General features: G+C 44.3%; 1 protein-coding gene across 2 annotated transcripts in view; it reads right to left on the bottom strand.

The window, feature by feature from the left end:
- Positions 1–14,903, bottom strand: part of PHAF1 (phagophore assembly factor 1) — a 28,846-nt gene extending 13,943 nt beyond the window's left edge. Inside the window, exons 1-4 of one of the 2 annotated variants that reach the window (XM_077886335.1) lie at positions 14,766–14,903; positions 14,521–14,641; positions 8,424–8,506; positions 3,623–3,706 (exon numbers count right to left, since the gene is read on the bottom strand). In XM_077886335.1, the coding sequence (XP_077742461.1) occupies positions 3,623–3,706; positions 8,424–8,506; positions 14,521–14,584 (231 nt within the window). In that variant the 5' untranslated portion in view covers positions 14,585–14,641; positions 14,766–14,903. Of the gene's footprint in view, positions 1–3,622; positions 3,707–8,423; positions 8,507–14,520; positions 14,642–14,735 lie in introns of both variants that reach the window. The other variant, XM_077886343.1, reaches the window with a different exon arrangement.
- Between the last annotated feature and the right edge of the window lie 1,591 nt (positions 14,904–16,494).

Genomic DNA, 16,494 nt, shown 5'->3' with positions numbered 1-16,494 from the left:
CACTTAAAAAATAAAATCTTAAAAAAAAAAAAAAGACATTTATAGAATAGTGAAGAAAAAGAAATCTATCACTATTCAGAATTTTCTTGAAGCACCACACATTATGTTTTGTTCTCATTTTTAAATCTGGAGGAAAAACTCATGCTACACACACAGTATAACCTCTCCTTTTCTTTCTTCTAGTGGACTGTTCCACATATATCCATGTATGCAGCAGGTCAAGTTCCTATAACTAATCTACTACTCTATCATACAGAGTGCTACACATATGGAAGAGTGAAATCCTCCACAGAACAAATCATGTAGCTTAAAGGTTAAAGTTGTACCTTTGGATACTGAGCCTTCTTCCTTCTATTCCAAGCTTTGCTGCATTAGCAAAACCCCAAATCAGATCACTTTGAAAAACACTTTAAAATACGGTAGCTTACAAAACAAAAGGATTGGAGGAGATCTATCCTGCTAAAAAAGAAGTCATATTACATTAGGTTAGGACAAGTGGGACAATATTCATACATCTCTATTGAAGGGCACCTGGAATACCTTAGGACCCTCGTGTCATTTCAAGGGGTTCAGCCTTGGATTAAATGCCAAGAACTCAGGGCAGAGACAAAGGTATTGAACACTCAGCCACTAGTGGTGCCAAGTAATGAGCACTAGGAAGTCTTCTATGCCAATGTAGCAAGGGCTTGGTAGCCAGAAGCATGGCTGGCTGGGGCCTGGAGCACCAGCTACTATCCTCCAGTTGGGAGTCCTGGCGCTCACTATAGAGGAACAAGCAGAGCTGATTCAACGTCCACTTCCCCTGACAATCTGAGCCTCATCCTAGAAGGGGCTGTGGGGCCCTGTGTCTAGAAAAGCATCTAGCATTGCCATAGAAAATGAGACATAATAGGCAGTCTACTCTTGGCCAGACCTTACTGCTAACTTTATTTAATGATCCTAACACTAAACCACAAGTTGGGCACCTCTTAATTAAATGCAGCTATTCTGATCCTACGTGGTGCTAAGAGTAACTCCCTCTGCTGGGCTGTCACAGCACTTCAATCACCTCTTTTCCCACACTACTTGTGTATGCTGTTCCCAGTCTCACTAAGTTAAGCCCTTTAAGGTCTGGCTTATTACTTCACACAGGAAAGGTACTTAAAACATCAGGCAAGTCTGATTGTTACGAAGCTGGCTAAGGGCAATATGAAGCTAGAAAGCATGAAAAGAGGTACCAAGAGAGGTCATACAAGGAAGGACAGGCGAACAGCTGTGATTCATAAGATACGTAGTGTCCCCTTCAGAAAGCCTGTATCATGCCAAACTGGTATGCCATTTCACGAAGGCCAGGGCCTCATGCTGGCAGAGAGCCTCAACCTTCAGCCAGAAGCCTTGCTTATATAGCAGGAGCAGACAACTGCCTCCCTGATTGCCACCCCTACAGCTGGCTAATGACCCACCATTCACCCTGTGGGGGTAGGCCTCAATGATGTTCCTTCTGTCTCATTGTTACCCACCTGCCAATAACCAAGACCAACACTTATGGGTGTTTCAACCTGGCCTGTCTAATGCAAGAACAGTGGACCGGAGTTAATCACAGGGCCTATGTATGATGGTACTTGTGGCAAGAGACCCCAGGTGCTAACCATCTTGGAGTCCTTCATGTCACCAAGAATAATCAACAAGCAGATTTTGGTCCATGGAGCTTGCTAAGCCATGGGGACAAGCAGCTAGGGAAGTCAAAAGTCCATGATCTACCACCCTCTGGGCTGGAAAATACTTTGATTTCCCCAGAGCAGAAGCCAAGACAGCAGCCAAGATAGGAAAGGAAAAGATAGGTAGCTGTAAAAGTTGAGATTTGTGAAGCCTCATTCCACAAAGCTTTCTTACAGTCAGGGAGTCAAGGAATCAGGGAGAGGTGGATTCTTAAGTGCGGGGATGAGGGGCAGGCAGAAGGGCATGTCAAACCTGATGCTAACCAAGGGCACCTGAGAATGCTTTCTCTGTTTCCAGAGGCTCAGGGCCCCAGCCCCCACCCCCTTCATAGGGACCCTACAAAAAGCAGAAGAAAAGGTTCTATTTATTTCCTTTCCCATTCAAATGTACTTCCATTCCTCACAGTTCTCCATAGTGTGCTCACACAATTTTCTTCAGCTTGTATCACATTATTTCCCATACACAACAACAGAAGCTAAGTCATTTCTACTGCCAGTGGCCACCACACACTGAATTAATTAACTTATTAATTCAGGGTTAAAAGCTTGGCAGACCACTCATCCTCTCTCTACTGTTTCGCTGATAAAACAGTATTACTCACAGGCTTGCTAAGTTAGGAAATGTATGGGAAGCACTTAACCACGTACTTCACTTGTACCAAGTACTCACTAAATATATGACACTGTCCTCACCATGCTATGATTTTTATGACAGGCTGTCTAGCCATTCCCCTTTGTTATCCATTTTTTCCAGTTTTTCATTACTATGAAAAGCCCTGCTATAAATATCTGGCAACATTACCTTCCCCATAAACTTTTGGAGTTATGTTTCCTAAAGTGGACTTACCAAGCTGAGACAAATAACTCTTTGTAAAGTTGTTTCCAGATTATGTTTCCCCCAATTTGTAATGAAGCCACACTGATGACCATCCTCTTTCCTTTCCCACTGTGAAACTTCTGGTCAGGAAGGACAAGATGAATGTGTCCACAAGGAGAGGCAAGGTAAGTTGTGAGGTTAAGAATGTTCACATTTGCTTTTGAAGAGCCATCATAAATGAGGAATTCTCATTTAATGTACAGATTCCTTCTCCATGTTCTGTCTTGTTTCCTTAGCAGCTCACTTGGGATGGGATTACAAGAAATAGGAAGTACCCAAGTCTTTTGGAAAGGCATGGCCTAACCAGGACAACCGCTCTGGTATGCCACTGCCCAGAGCCACATTCAACCTTGTGACTCTGAGGCATGAGTCTAGTGTCACATGACTAATCTGTGAAGCCCAGACATTCGTAAATAGTGTATTAAAAACATCCTAGACTGAAACAGGTGTTAGTAAATTGCACTTGAACAGCAATTAAGACAAACCCTATACACCACCAAGTTGTTTATTTACATATCCTCAAGGGGGTTAAAGAACCAACTCATTGCTAGTGGTGTTAAGCCCTAAGCCCCAGCATTTTATGAAGAACAGTTCCATTTTTCACCTTCCAAGTCATACTGTTTGACTTAAGAATGAAGTAAAACAAGATACAAAAACTTTTTGGTCCTATTCTGCAGTTAGGACCCATTTTCAGTATCCTAAACTTTTAAGACTTGGAATAATCTGTGTCAAACACTTAGCTCTACTCTCACTTTCCTTAAATTGAGTAACTTGAGTACCCTCCCCATAGCATATTCCCCAAATCTCCAACACTTTTCTCCTTTCACTTCTGGAGCCTGAGATTAGAGTCCTTCCCAGCCTCTTTCTAACCACTACACCCCACCCTCAGCTTCCCTTTTTGTAGGGTAGCAGGCACAGCTTCAGTTCCCTAGACTATGGTGGACTCTGAATCACAAGAGTCTACTCTGACTTATTAGTTTCAGAAACATCTTACAAAAGCATGTATTAATCAGCCTGACGTGCAATTTTAGTTGTCAATCATAGTTACCTTAAGTCTCTGATTGAAAGCATCAAACAGCAGTTTGATTCCATCCTGAGTCAGGTTAAGGATGAGGTCATGGCTTAGAGGAGACTACAAAACAAAAATAAAGCACTGTAAACAATTTACTCAACAGCAACTACCAAAAACCTTACAAATCTAAATGCAATGCACAGGGATTATGGAAGTGCAGACAGCCCTTCCCTCGCCCAAGTAAGAAACTGTTGTATGAATGAGGTATCCTCTGCTTCCAGCCTGAACTGCTGTTTCCTAATACTGGTTGAAAAGAGCCTCTTTTTTTAGGCTTCTAGTAATAGTACCTGAGGGAAAGGACCAAGATTATGTGAGTATATAAACCATTTTCTTTTGAGAGTCCAGGATCTACATCTATAGCATGGGTTTACTTATCAAACCTACAGAGCAGCCAATGAGGTACACAGGCCGGGTAAAAGGGCCTTGCTAGGACCCAAACTTGGCAGGTAGTATTCACTGCATGTCAGCTGAACCTACGTCCATTCACTTCCAGGCTGTTTGTACCATCCACAGGAAATGTTCTATACTTTGACTGCTTTAGGCCATGTTCCAAGACAAAGAAATATCTTGTGATGTTTGTGTATGAGAGGATACTCTTGCTCCTTCCTTCCCTCTCCTGACCATCCCATATCACATGTGCTTTTTTCTGAAAGCCCAAATCTAAGGTCTAAGGAGTCATATTTCTTCATTTGTCCCTTCTGAGTCCTATGGGGAAGGGAGTAGCAAGCAGCACAAAGGAGTGGACAGAGCTGGCCTTGAGTACTGGTGAGCTGGTGACCTTAAGTGACTCTCAAAACTTCTCTGAGCTCTAGTTTCTTCATGGGAATACCATTATCCCTTCCCTCCAGGGTGGTTGTGGGAACAGAGGTAGTAGGTCTAGATAGCAAGAGAAAAGGCACCAAGCACAGCACTTAGTATCCAGCACTCTCTCATCATGTCTGCATCACCAGCCTGCTTTTGCTCCAATGCAACCAATTCAAGGACTTGACATCTGAAGACATTCCGTAGCCCTGAACCAAGCTTGAAATTGGCACACAGCTCTTAAAAGAGTTTAGAAGTTTCTTTATAGAACCTCCCAAGGTAGGCACAGTGAATGACAGAAATGTCGCTGTCAGAGATAGAGATGCAGGCTGGAAGGCCAGGTGCCACTGGTGTGGGCCTCACTGGAAAAATTATCTCCAAGAGCCCTCTGAGATTAGTTCAGACTGCTCCCTTCTACCCCAGTGATCTTCACACAGTAGCAGGCCCGGGCGGCACCACCAGGCCCAGCAAACACTAGAAGAAAGGATGTAATTTTCCAGTAGGCCTGTATGAATGTCTAAAAAAATTAGGTCTAAGCAAGATAATACAACAATGAATCCTGACCTTAGCCTACTTATTCTCAACCCAGAACACATTTCTTTTTCTCTTCTTTTTTTAAAATTTTTTAATTTATTCAGTCATGAGAGACTGAGAGAGAGGCAGAGAAGAGAGGCAGGCTCCATGCAGGGAGCCCGATGTGGGACTCGATCCCAGGTCCCCAGGATCACGCCCTGGGCCGAAGGCTGCGCAAAATTGTTGAGCCACCCGGGGCCGCCCCCCAGAACACATTTCTGAGAGGGCTATTCCATGACACTAAGCAGGATGAAGCAACATTTTAGCATCCTTAAAGATCCTTGCTTGGAGGAGAATGATGGGAGGATCTGAATTTTCTTACACTCTCCCAAGATCTAATCATTTTCCTCCCAGCATGGTTACAATTCAGGACATAACTAGACAATTTTCAAAAGTGAGCAAATTATCCTCACAACTATTATTTTATTAGTATATCTCCAGAACCAAAGTATACCTGTAACTACGTGGTGTTTAAGCAGGCCCTTCGAGTGACCCAGAACTACACAGTCCTCCATATGAAACAGTTTAGTAAAGCTGTTTGCTCTTAACTGTTAACATTTTTTTCTCCTAAGAAAGATGGGACCTACTTGATATGCACATTTAACTTCCAAGGTGTGATTTGCTAGAGACAAGAAGATATTTCTAACATTTAATGGGGCCAAACTATTCTTCACACTTGATGGGAGCAAAGAGACAAATGGGAAAGGAAAGGAAGGAGGGCAGAGAAAGTCAGGGCTCAATTTAAGAAGCACTGCATCAGGGACGCCTGGGTGGATCAGCAGTTGAACATCTGCCTTCAGCTCAGGGCGTGATCCCGGGGTCCTGGGATCGAGTCTTGCACCAGGCTCCCTGTGAGGGGCCTGCTTCTCTCCCTCTGCCTATGTCTCTGCCTCTTTCTGTGTCTCTCATGAATAAATAAGTAAAATCTTTAAAAAAAAAAAAAAAAAAGAAGAAGCACTGCATCAGAGCTCTGAGAGACCACCTCCTCTTGATCCTCATCAAAAGATTATTCTATTCTAGGGCACTTGGCTGGTTTGGTCAGAGAAGTATTCAACTCTTGATCCTGGGGTCATGACTCAGAGCCCCACACTGGGTGTAGAGATTACTTAAAAGAAATAAATAAAATTTTATTTTATTTTATTTTTAAAATATTTTATTTATTTATTTATTTATTCATGAGACACACAGAGAGAGGGAGAGAGAGAGGCAGAGACATAGGTAGAGGGAGAAGCAGGCTCCAGGCAGGGAGCCCGCCTGATGCGGGACTTGATTTCAGGTCTCCAGGATCACACCCCGGGCTGAAGGTGGCACTAAACCGCTGGGCCACTGGGGCTGCCCAATAAATAAAATTTTGAAAAAGATTATTCTATTACAAAGAAACTTGTAATAGAATATCCACATTACAGAAGGAGAACCAGACAGGTTATTAACCTGCCAAAAGTTGAACGGCTAAGAAACAGAAAGAGCAACGATCTGAACCAAGGTCTAGACTAAGCCCACGTTTTCCAATTGATTCCAGCTGCTTAGAAGATATCAGGAAATGAGCTTAATGCTAAAACTACTATATATACCCAAAGACTGGAACAACAGACAACAAAGACAGTGATATTAGAAACAAACTTCGTTCTTTTTTTTTTTTTTACAAACTTCGTTCTTAAAAACTGCTTAAGCGGGATCCCTGGGTGGCGCAGCAGTTTGGCGCCTGCCTTTGGCCCAGGGCGCGATCCTGGAGACCCGGGATCGAATCCCACGTCGGGCTCCCGGTGCATGGAGCCTGCTTCTCCCTCTGCCTGTGTCTCTGCCTCTCTCTCTCTCACTGTGTGCCTATCATAAATAAATTAAAAAACAAAAAACAAAAAACTGCTTAAGCCTATTTTCAGATGTATCTAATTTTGGGGTGTCCAAAACTGATTTAACTGAATGTGTAGGAGTTATAAGCTCAAGAAGCAAGCCCATTATCCCTGTTTGGATGGTTGTTAATTGTTGAGTAATTCCCTCATGGTGTAACGCTGAAAGTCAGAGTAGGTTAGGGATCATCTGAGTACAACAAAGAGGAAAAGTCACGATCCTTCATTTTATAAATGAGAAAACACTTTGATACTGTGGCTCAAGGAATCCCCTGGCCCATTCTTAGAAGTCCCTTGTTATGTGGTAGGCACCACAAGAATATCTAAGCACTTGCTTGGATATTATGAATTCCCTGTCTCAGGAAGATCCCTCATATAGGGTCTCTCTCACTGGGCTGGCAGAGAAGTATTATTGTACAGACTGTAATGTTTGGACATAGATAAGAGGCTCAACTCTGACACTAGGACAAACTGGAAAGCCTCAGAGAAATCTTACTCACCTCTAATCCACAACATTCTTCATGTCAAAAATAAACTGTTATTTGTTTTAGGATCTGAAACTCATTGGAACAAATAGAACTAAAATCATCAAAAACGGTACTTAAAAGGTCTCAGAAAAGCCAACGAGGACATCTTATAGCATGTACAGGCTCAAAACTATTTATTCCCTAAGATTTGTGAGACATAGGACACCATAAATGTTGCTCCACACAGCAACACATAGTCTATGTCACAGAAAAATCACAGGTTTCAGAGAGTTCAGTACAAGGTAGATTGCATTTTTAGAGAGATAGGAATCCTATTTCTAAAAGCCCATAAATAACAGTCTCTAACTTTACTTATAAAACCAAACACAAAAAACCCGAATGTTCAGAAAGTCCTCTGATATAACATATCCACTTTTTCTGGAAATGGAAAACGTCTTTGTAGATATATGCAACATTATTATTATAGGGGTTAATTCCTGGCACAATTGACCAACATTTAATAGAGAATACCATAAATCAGACCCCCCCCCCAAAAGGCAAAATATGAAATATGTCCATTAATTTGAAGCCAATATTCTGATATATGATCTGATGTATCTGATCATTCTCACTAAAGTAGTGAGCTATACCTGCTTCTTTTTAAGTGTGAAGTGCTCTGCTGGCTAGAAATTTGCTCTGCAACAACTCTGAACACAAACTAAAGCAATCAACAAAGCAGAAAAGATTATATTTTAAACACAAAAGTGGAAGGCAAGCACCCTAGGAGATAAAACAGTCCCTGAGGTAACCACCCACTGAAATGTCCCCGTCTAAGGACCAGCAGGTAAGTCAAACACATCAAACAAGTTCAGTTATTAATGCTCTTCCAAAACTGACAGCACTAGATTATCAAGACCAAAAGTTTCAGAATCAAAAAAAATGTACTTAGTAACTGACTAGGGCTAGAGATTCTCCCAAACACAATGACCTAGCAATCCCTGCCAGTCTGCCTCTCCCAGAGCATCAACCTCTGGAGGTGACTCAATGATGAGGAATGCTATTTCAGTAATCAAAGCAGCTACCACTCACCTGTTCGCTGTAGAGAACCTGGACATTTTTGATGATGCGACAGTGCTTCTGAAGAATGGCTACTGCCTGAGCCAGAGGCATTCCTGAAATAAAGGAAGGATACCTGTGTGGTTACTTGGGCTATTCATTTACTGACATCTATCTTCATACTAGGTATTAGACTCTGCCATAAAGCCTGTGATGGGAGGGCAGGTCTATAAACATATTAGTAAATAAAACTTCAGTAAGCAGCAAGAGCTAGAATAAAGTTAGCAGCAAGCAGTAAGGGATCAGTTGGATTGCTTAAGGGGAGGGAGTGAATATACAAGAGATTCCTGGAAATGAGAAGGAATGTGTCAATTCCGAGCAGGAAAAGGGCTCAGAGAAGTCAAAGTCAGCATGAACCAAAGAACAGTGAGAAAAGCACGGATTTCATGAATGGATCTGGAGACCAAGGTTCTGGTTCACTCTGCCACGAATTACATATAACCTAGGGCAGGTTCCTTCCTCTACTCTCTGGCATGTCTCCTCACCTCTCAAAGGAGAGTCTGCAGGAGCACATGACTTGTAAGGGCTTGTTTAAAAAGTTAAAAATCACACATCTACCAGAATCACAGATCTACCAGAATCCTTATTTTACTAAGGATTTCACTGGATCCTTATCAACTCACAAATCCTCTAAATCTTAATACTTGATTTTTAAACTCAAGGCCCATTATAAACAAATTTATATATGCCCCCAATTTAAGAAATCCAGTATCTGGGATCCCTGGGTGGCGCAGCGGTTTAGTGCCTGCCTTTGGCCCAGGGCGTGATCCTGGAGACCGGGAATTGAATCCCACGTCAGGCTCCCGGTGCATGGAGTCTGCTTCTCCCTCTGCCTATGTCTCTGCCTCTCTCTCTCTCTCTCTGTGTGACTATCATAAATAAATAAAAAAAAAAAAAAAAAAAAAAAAAGAAATCCAGTATCTTTAAGATCCCAAGGACTACCAGGGAATACAAAAAAGTATGTTTTCAGAGTTTCTTATATTTCAAACAAGAAGAAATTCACAGAGGCAATTCAAAACAAAGTCTCAGACTAAATCCAAAGTCAAAGACTCATAGCTTTATGAACCCAAGGATAGTGGTGTTATTCACCACTCTCTGGATCCCCAGCACCCAGTACAGGCTTGACCACATAGTGGCTGTTGAATAAATATTTATTCAACAGAGCTGAAGGATAATGGAGTAGGTAATAAGAGAAAGGGAGGAAGGACCACCATATGACCTCAGGCAAGCACAGTGGCTTCCATTCAAGATCAGTTTACCTCTGATTCTAGGACAGATGTGCAGAAAAGAGCTTACACAGAGAATAGAAGGTTATAAAAACATGGTTTGTCTACATTTAGACAATGATCTAACCCTGCCTTCATTTGATGGTCCATTCTACAGTCTGAAGAAAGTTGGAGGAAATCAGACCTTAACACAAGGCACTTTCTAACCTTCTATAATATAGGGCCTGGTACACAGTAAAGGTTTAATAAATGTTTGTTGAGAATATGACCAAGTTGGACGCATCACTCAGCTTTGCCATTCTTGAAATGGAGAAGTTTCTATGCTATCTCTCCCAAAATGAATGGGCAAGCATCCATGTGGAACAGACAGATAAGCTCAGTTAGGTGTTGAGAAATAGAAGGCCACATGGCTTCTCTGACCCACATGGCACAAATCAGTTTGTATCTTTCTTTTCTTTCTCTCTCTTTTTTTTTAAGATTTTTAAATTTATTTATTCATGAGAGACACAGAGAGAGAGAGAGAAAGAGAGAGAGGGAGGCAGAGACATAGAGAGAGAAGCAGGCTCCATGCAGGGAGCTCGAAGTGGGACTCAATCCCCGGACTCCAGGATCAGGACCTGAGCCAAAGGCAGTCGCTTAAACGGTGAGCCACCAGGGCTGTCCTACAAATCAGTTTCTCAAGGGAGGATTCTTTTCTACTTAACCACATCAAATCTCTGGCCTTGGAATCTTCAGGTCCTCAAATCCTGAGTCACCAGGAGAGGAATCCACCTAGAGGAGACAAACCAGCTACGATGGTCAGTTGTCACTCAGCTGCTGATAAAGGAAGGCTACCAAAAGCCTCTAAAGGGAACCAACCATATGAATGGCAAAGAAACTAGGACTGTTCCAGTTTTAACAGTTACCTAGACCCAAAATGAGTTTGGAGTGTATGTCAGCCTTCTAACCTGTATATATATCCTATGTCTTACAGATCTCATCATTTACCTGCTTTTTTTTTTTTTAATTTTTATTTATTTATGATAGTCACAGAGAGAGAGAGAGAGAGAGAGGCAGAGACATAGGCAGAGGGAGAAGCAGGCTCCATGCACCGGGAGCCCGATGTGGGATTTGATCCCGGGTCTCCAGGATGGCACCCTGGGCCAAAGGCAGGCGGTAAACTGCTGCGCCACCCAGGGATCCCAATTTACCTGCTTATAATCCTCCAATGGTTTCTCATTATAGAGTAATAAAACTCAAATAACATGCTACCACCTAAAGTTCCTGAATATTCTGGATCTTGTCCACTTCCATTTTTCTTTCCACTGCTCATCATGCCTCCTTTGTTCCAAGGACACGTCAAACTCTTTCCTATCCTAGCCCTTTGAGCTAGTTCAGATTCTGAGGTAGTGTTCTTCCCATAATTGGTTTCTTCTCATTCTTTAGTTCTTGACTCACATCCGCAACCGCCTTATCTAATGAAGCCTCCTATCCAGTTTATCTATTCGTCTCTGGTATACCTTGAGGACAGAAACATTATCTGTCTTACTCACTGCTGTATCCCCAGCACCCAATCACTGTGCCTAGCAGGTGGTCCTATGTATCTATTGAGCTCTGATTGAGTGAAACAAAACAATTATGGGACATGTAAGTCCTGTACCACAGACCCTGGTGACCACTCTTTCACATTCCTTCTCCTTCTCTACCTCCCCAAATCTAGTCTCTAACTTTCTTCCTAAATCCATGTCCACAACACACTTCACTAATAGATACCCTCTTTTCCACTGGACCCCAAACTCCTTGGTAGTGTCCCAGGCAGCTAAAACCAAAGAGCACTGGGAATCTGGAAAACCTACTTTCTTCTTTCATCAGTACAGCATGTTCTAATTATAATACCAATGGCTTATAGTTCCCTACACACACAATCTTTCCCATTGTTTTGTTTTGAATTTGACTGGAAAATTTATGTCTATAGAGACACTGTAGAAGAGAAATCTGGCAGATTTCTGATAGAGCTTTCCTGGTGCTCACTGGATCCAGGTATGCACTGGTTCCTGTGGCTTGAAGAAAGCCCCCCCCCCCCCCCCGAATCCCCAGGTCAGATCAAGTTCTTTCTCCCCTTCCAAAGAACCCTATACAACTTCTACCTCATTTTAATAAAATATACTATGTCTGTAACCCTTCCCTCACACTAGACTAAGCTCTTCAGTGCATATGACCATTTCCTATTCAATTTATGTTTGTAAGCAGAATCCACAAGAGGTATATATGCTGCCTTCAACAGAATGAGCCTTCAGTTTCTCTAGAACAGTTCAGACACATGTCTCCACACCAATACATTCTCCAAGTCTTAATGAAAACATTTCTAATTTGTTCTGCCTTTACTCCACCACTAGTCAAGGGGAGTAAAGTCAAGCCATCAATGGCATTCTCAGAGATTCCTCTTGCCTAGGTTTTCCTGTCCCTGTGTTACTGGCATTTCCCTAATCTCCCAACATTACACAAAGGCCAGGAAGGCAGCCAAGAAGCTGGATGCAGCTCCCCACTGTGATGCCAGGCAGATGATGGCAAGGGCTAGATGCATCTGCATTTGCAGATACCAAGAAGAACTAAGACACAAAGCTGAGCCAATTCTCAGAAGGGTAGAGGGGTGGGAAGCAGGAAATCCCAGTTCAGCTACCTACCTTTCATCTCTACTTTTCTGAGCTTGCTCCTCACTGGCAAATGGAAATTACCTTACAGGATTTTAGTGACTTTAGTTAAGCACTGTCTGGTTCTCTAGTCTAGGAATGTAATTCTAAAACAAAGATCCACTTCTGAGACCTATCCCTACCTATCAGCCCCAGTTGGAGTTTAGATGTGTTGAGGGCTGGGGAGAAAGAAGACTGAGAGAGAGGGGGAAAATTTTTTTTTTTTTTAAGCTTGAGGAAGTGAAAATAACCATAATCTTTCAGGTAGACCTGATTTAAAACTGCAGATTTTTAAAAACAATTTTATTAAGTAATCTCTACACCCAATGTGGGGCTCAAACCTATAACCCTGAGATCAAGTCACATGTTCTACCAACCCGGCCAGCCACACACCCCTAAAAATACAGATTCTTAAGACCCACAAGAGAATCATTAAGGTCAAGCCACTTCTATGACGTTTCCCTCAAAGTTCAATTCTGGGTCATTGTACAGAAAAGCTCTTTTCATTTTTTTTGCTATTTAGTTTGAAAGAGCTACCCAAATCCTTGATTACTGGAAACTGGCAGAGTTAGGAGTGGGGGCTAAGGAATCTAAACAACAGGTGACAGAGGAAGCCTTGCTCTTCCACCAGGCTTTTTTTGGGGGGTGGGGGTGAAAGAGGAATCCTGGTCTCAGGTGACAACCCTACCCCCAATTTTTTATAAGTCAACCCTACCCCCAATGTGGGGCTCAAACTCACAATTCCCGGGATCAAGAACTGAGCCAGCCAGGTACCCCTTCAACTGACATTCTAATCATTACTTTTGGCTAAGAGGCTCTGTACCATTGAGATCCGAAAACTAGATGCATCATCAAGCAGTCTGAAGCTATGGCTGTGGTTCTCACTCAGCCCGATGAAATACTGGTAAGAGAAGCTGTGCGTAGGGGAGGATCTTTCTTATATAGAAAGCAAACAGCACCCATGTGAATGGGTCTGGAGGCAAATATAACACCGGCCTCCCAATCAACCTCTTGGTGCTTCACAAGAGGCCAAAGTGTTTCATACCAGCTAAAATTTTGGGAAGAACTCTACAGGAGTGGTGTAAGCTATGAGAAATTGGCTAAGGTCTCTCATTAAAACCGGTTCCTATTACCCAGAGGCGTGTAGTTCAGTTAGTTCACAGAGACAATGAGCACCAGCAGGGTCCTACCAGCATCTATTGTGCAGTGTCTCCTCTACTCTGCCTCCACTGACAAGAGTCTTCCAGATTCATGCAAGAGCTATAGCTCAAAGGAGCAGGTGACTCAGTCCAGTAGCCCAAATTAGTGGGACAAAAGTTCAAGTCTGCACAAACAAAGAGGACCAACACCTGCTTCACACTCCTTTTCTAGTGCTGGATCATTGTAAACATACACCGGAGTTACTGAATGTGTACACATAAAGGTAGTGATGTTGGGAAGAGTCAAAACTGGGCCAAAACCCCAAAAATGGCCAAACCGCATTTTATACAAACTAAATGTTACTTTCCATGAACTCGAATTTCATTCAAGCTTCAACTCTCTCTGCTAAGGTCTGGGTTTAGGATTACACCACACACATCGACCACATTAAAAACAAGAAGGAAACAAGTCACAAGTTCCTTTAATACACAGACTCTTCTCACCTCCCTCGACTAGGTTCCTAACATGTGATTAGGGGACCTAACCCTAGCTTTTCCCTTCAGACCAGGCAACCTACAGCCCAGAAGAGTAAAGGAGGACGGACTACTGTGGCGTTTCAGGGTGTCAGTCACTTCTTAGCTGTTAAGTCTGCAAAATGTAAATTGGAAAACAATAGTACGGGCCCTCGGGCCCCAAGGACGCATACTTGAGATGATTACGCACAGGAGCGCAGGGTCTGGCTTTGAGTAAGTGTTTGGGGCGTGTCGGCCATTGTTGTTATTATTACTACTGTACCACTGCCCCAGGAGGGGCCCTGCTGAGGCCTGAGGCGAGGGCGTCAAGGCCAGGACGAGAGACACACTTGAGGGTCTGGCCAGTAGCAGCGGGTAACTTAGTGCCTGGGGCCCAAAGAGCCGAGGACGGAGGAGGCGACGAGCTGCAGGCGCAGGGGAATAAGGGGCAGAGGTCAGAGGCAAGAAGCGCCTTGAGGGAAATGAGAAGCAGAGTAAGGTCCAGAGCAGGACCCACACTCACCCAGCGTGAATTCCCATTGCTCATTCCCCAGAGAGCGCTCGGGCACCACCTCCAGATCCAGCATTGGTTCAGCTCGCCGGGCCGGGGCGGCCTCCCTGCAGCAGCGCAGACAGCACCCAAGCTGGGGAGACAAAGCAGCAACTGACCCGCCGTCCCCGCGGGCGCAGCTCTCCACCTAGTCCTCGGCTGCCCGCGGCACCAGCCCAACACCACACCTCAGGTCAGCGGAGCTCAGCCCAGCTCACCTCACCGGCAGCAGCCTCGGCGGCAGGGGCAGCGGCGACAGCCGGAGCGTCTGCAGCAAAACTGGCGTGCGGAGCCGTAAAGCGTGGCTGGGGCGGGGCAAGGCGGGGTTTCAGTCTCGGGGCAGGAGCCCAAGGCGGGGTCGCGCACGCGCACAGGGCTGTGGAAGGCGGGGCGAAGGCTGAGCGAAGCCCGACAGTAGCGCCGGGCGGGGTGGGCGCTTGCGGAGCCGGGGGCCGGTGCTCCGTGACCCACATCCGCACACAACACTGCACACACTTAAACGTCTACACAAGGATGTGCACACCACGCAACTCACAAACGTGACGTGGTTATACAACATCCGTCTCCTTCTACACCTCTGTCCCACTCACGTTCACGGGGCGCCAAGGCGAGTTCCGAGGGTGCAACCTGAGGCCCAGCGGGGAGCGGGGGCAGCGACTTCCAAGCGAGTGCGTTACGTGCCCGAGTGTCTGCTTGGGGGCAGGGAGCAGTGGGAGAGGAATAGCTAGACTGGGGAGCCGCGGGGCCAGACCTCCGCTGACCTAGTCCAGAGGTGTACAGTCCCTTGGGGCCGGTATCCCGAGGTCGTGGGCGGAGCTCAGCCTCAAGCCAACGCTGGATGCTCTTGCCCAAACCTCTGGGCCCCTTTGTGCCTCATTCTCCTCATTTACGGGTTGGAAGAGGGGGTCCTCTGGCCTGTTCAGCCTGAGCTTTTGGCTCATGACCTGAGGCCCTTAAAAACTAAAAGGCAAACAGACCTCTTTGAGAGCCAATCCTTCAAGGAAGCCGACTGGATTTTCACACCACCCTGAGACGTCAGCTTGTACCTCATTTTACAAGCGAAGAAGAAGGCCTAGAGCTGTAAATGCCTTGCTGTCCTAGGTGTTAGAACCCAAGTTCTTTCTATGACACTGCCCTTCGAGGAAGGATTTTAGCAGGGGAGAGAATGACATGCTAAATTCTCAAACTGGTTTGGTAGGAATGTAACTTGGGAGGCTCCATCAAAACTTGAAGTTACAGCTTTTTGGCATTAAAACATCATGGAGGGATCCCTGGATGGCTCAGGGGTTGGGCGTCTGCCTTCGGCCCAGGGCGTGATCCTGGAGACCTAGGATCGAGCCCCATGTCGGGCTCCTTGCATGGAGCCTGCTTCTCCCTCTGCCTGTGTCTTTGCCTCTGTCTCTCTGTGTCTCTAATGAATAAAATTTTTAAATCTTAAAAAAATATAAAAATAAAAACATGGAGAAGGATGCCCATTGCTGCATCACACGCCAAAACAATAGACTCAAGTCACTGAGATGTCCATCAGTAGGGAAGTGGGAACTAAACTGTGATATATATAATAGAAAATGTTTAAAAACGAAATATATCCCTGTATGCTGATGTGGAAGGAGCACTAACAGAAAAAAGCCAGGTGTCAACTGTATAGTATGTAAAAACAGAAATAAAAGAGACACTGTCCATACCAAAAAAAAAAAAAAAAAAAACCTTTCTGGAAAGATAAACAAAAAAATTATCAACCTAATACAGGGAGCGGGGCAGGGATAAGGTGGACATTTACTTCTTACTATGCATGGCAAGCATTAAAGATGTGGATAGGTTAGGCTATATGTGAATGAGATAGGTTTAGGATAGGTTATTTGGGCAGGGGGCCTAAATGGCATGGGAGTAGACCTAGAAAGAAACTTCTGGCATTGATGAGGAGTAATCTTAGTTGATCTAAAATGT

Source organism: Canis aureus, chromosome 3 (genome assembly GCF_053574225.1).
Source record: "Canis aureus isolate CA01 chromosome 3, VMU_Caureus_v.1.0, whole genome shotgun sequence".
Lineage (NCBI taxonomy): Eukaryota > Metazoa > Chordata > Mammalia > Carnivora > Canidae > Canis > Canis aureus.
The sequence above is the reverse complement of the archived record's forward strand: the minus strand, read 5'-3'. Positions and strand labels throughout refer to the sequence as shown.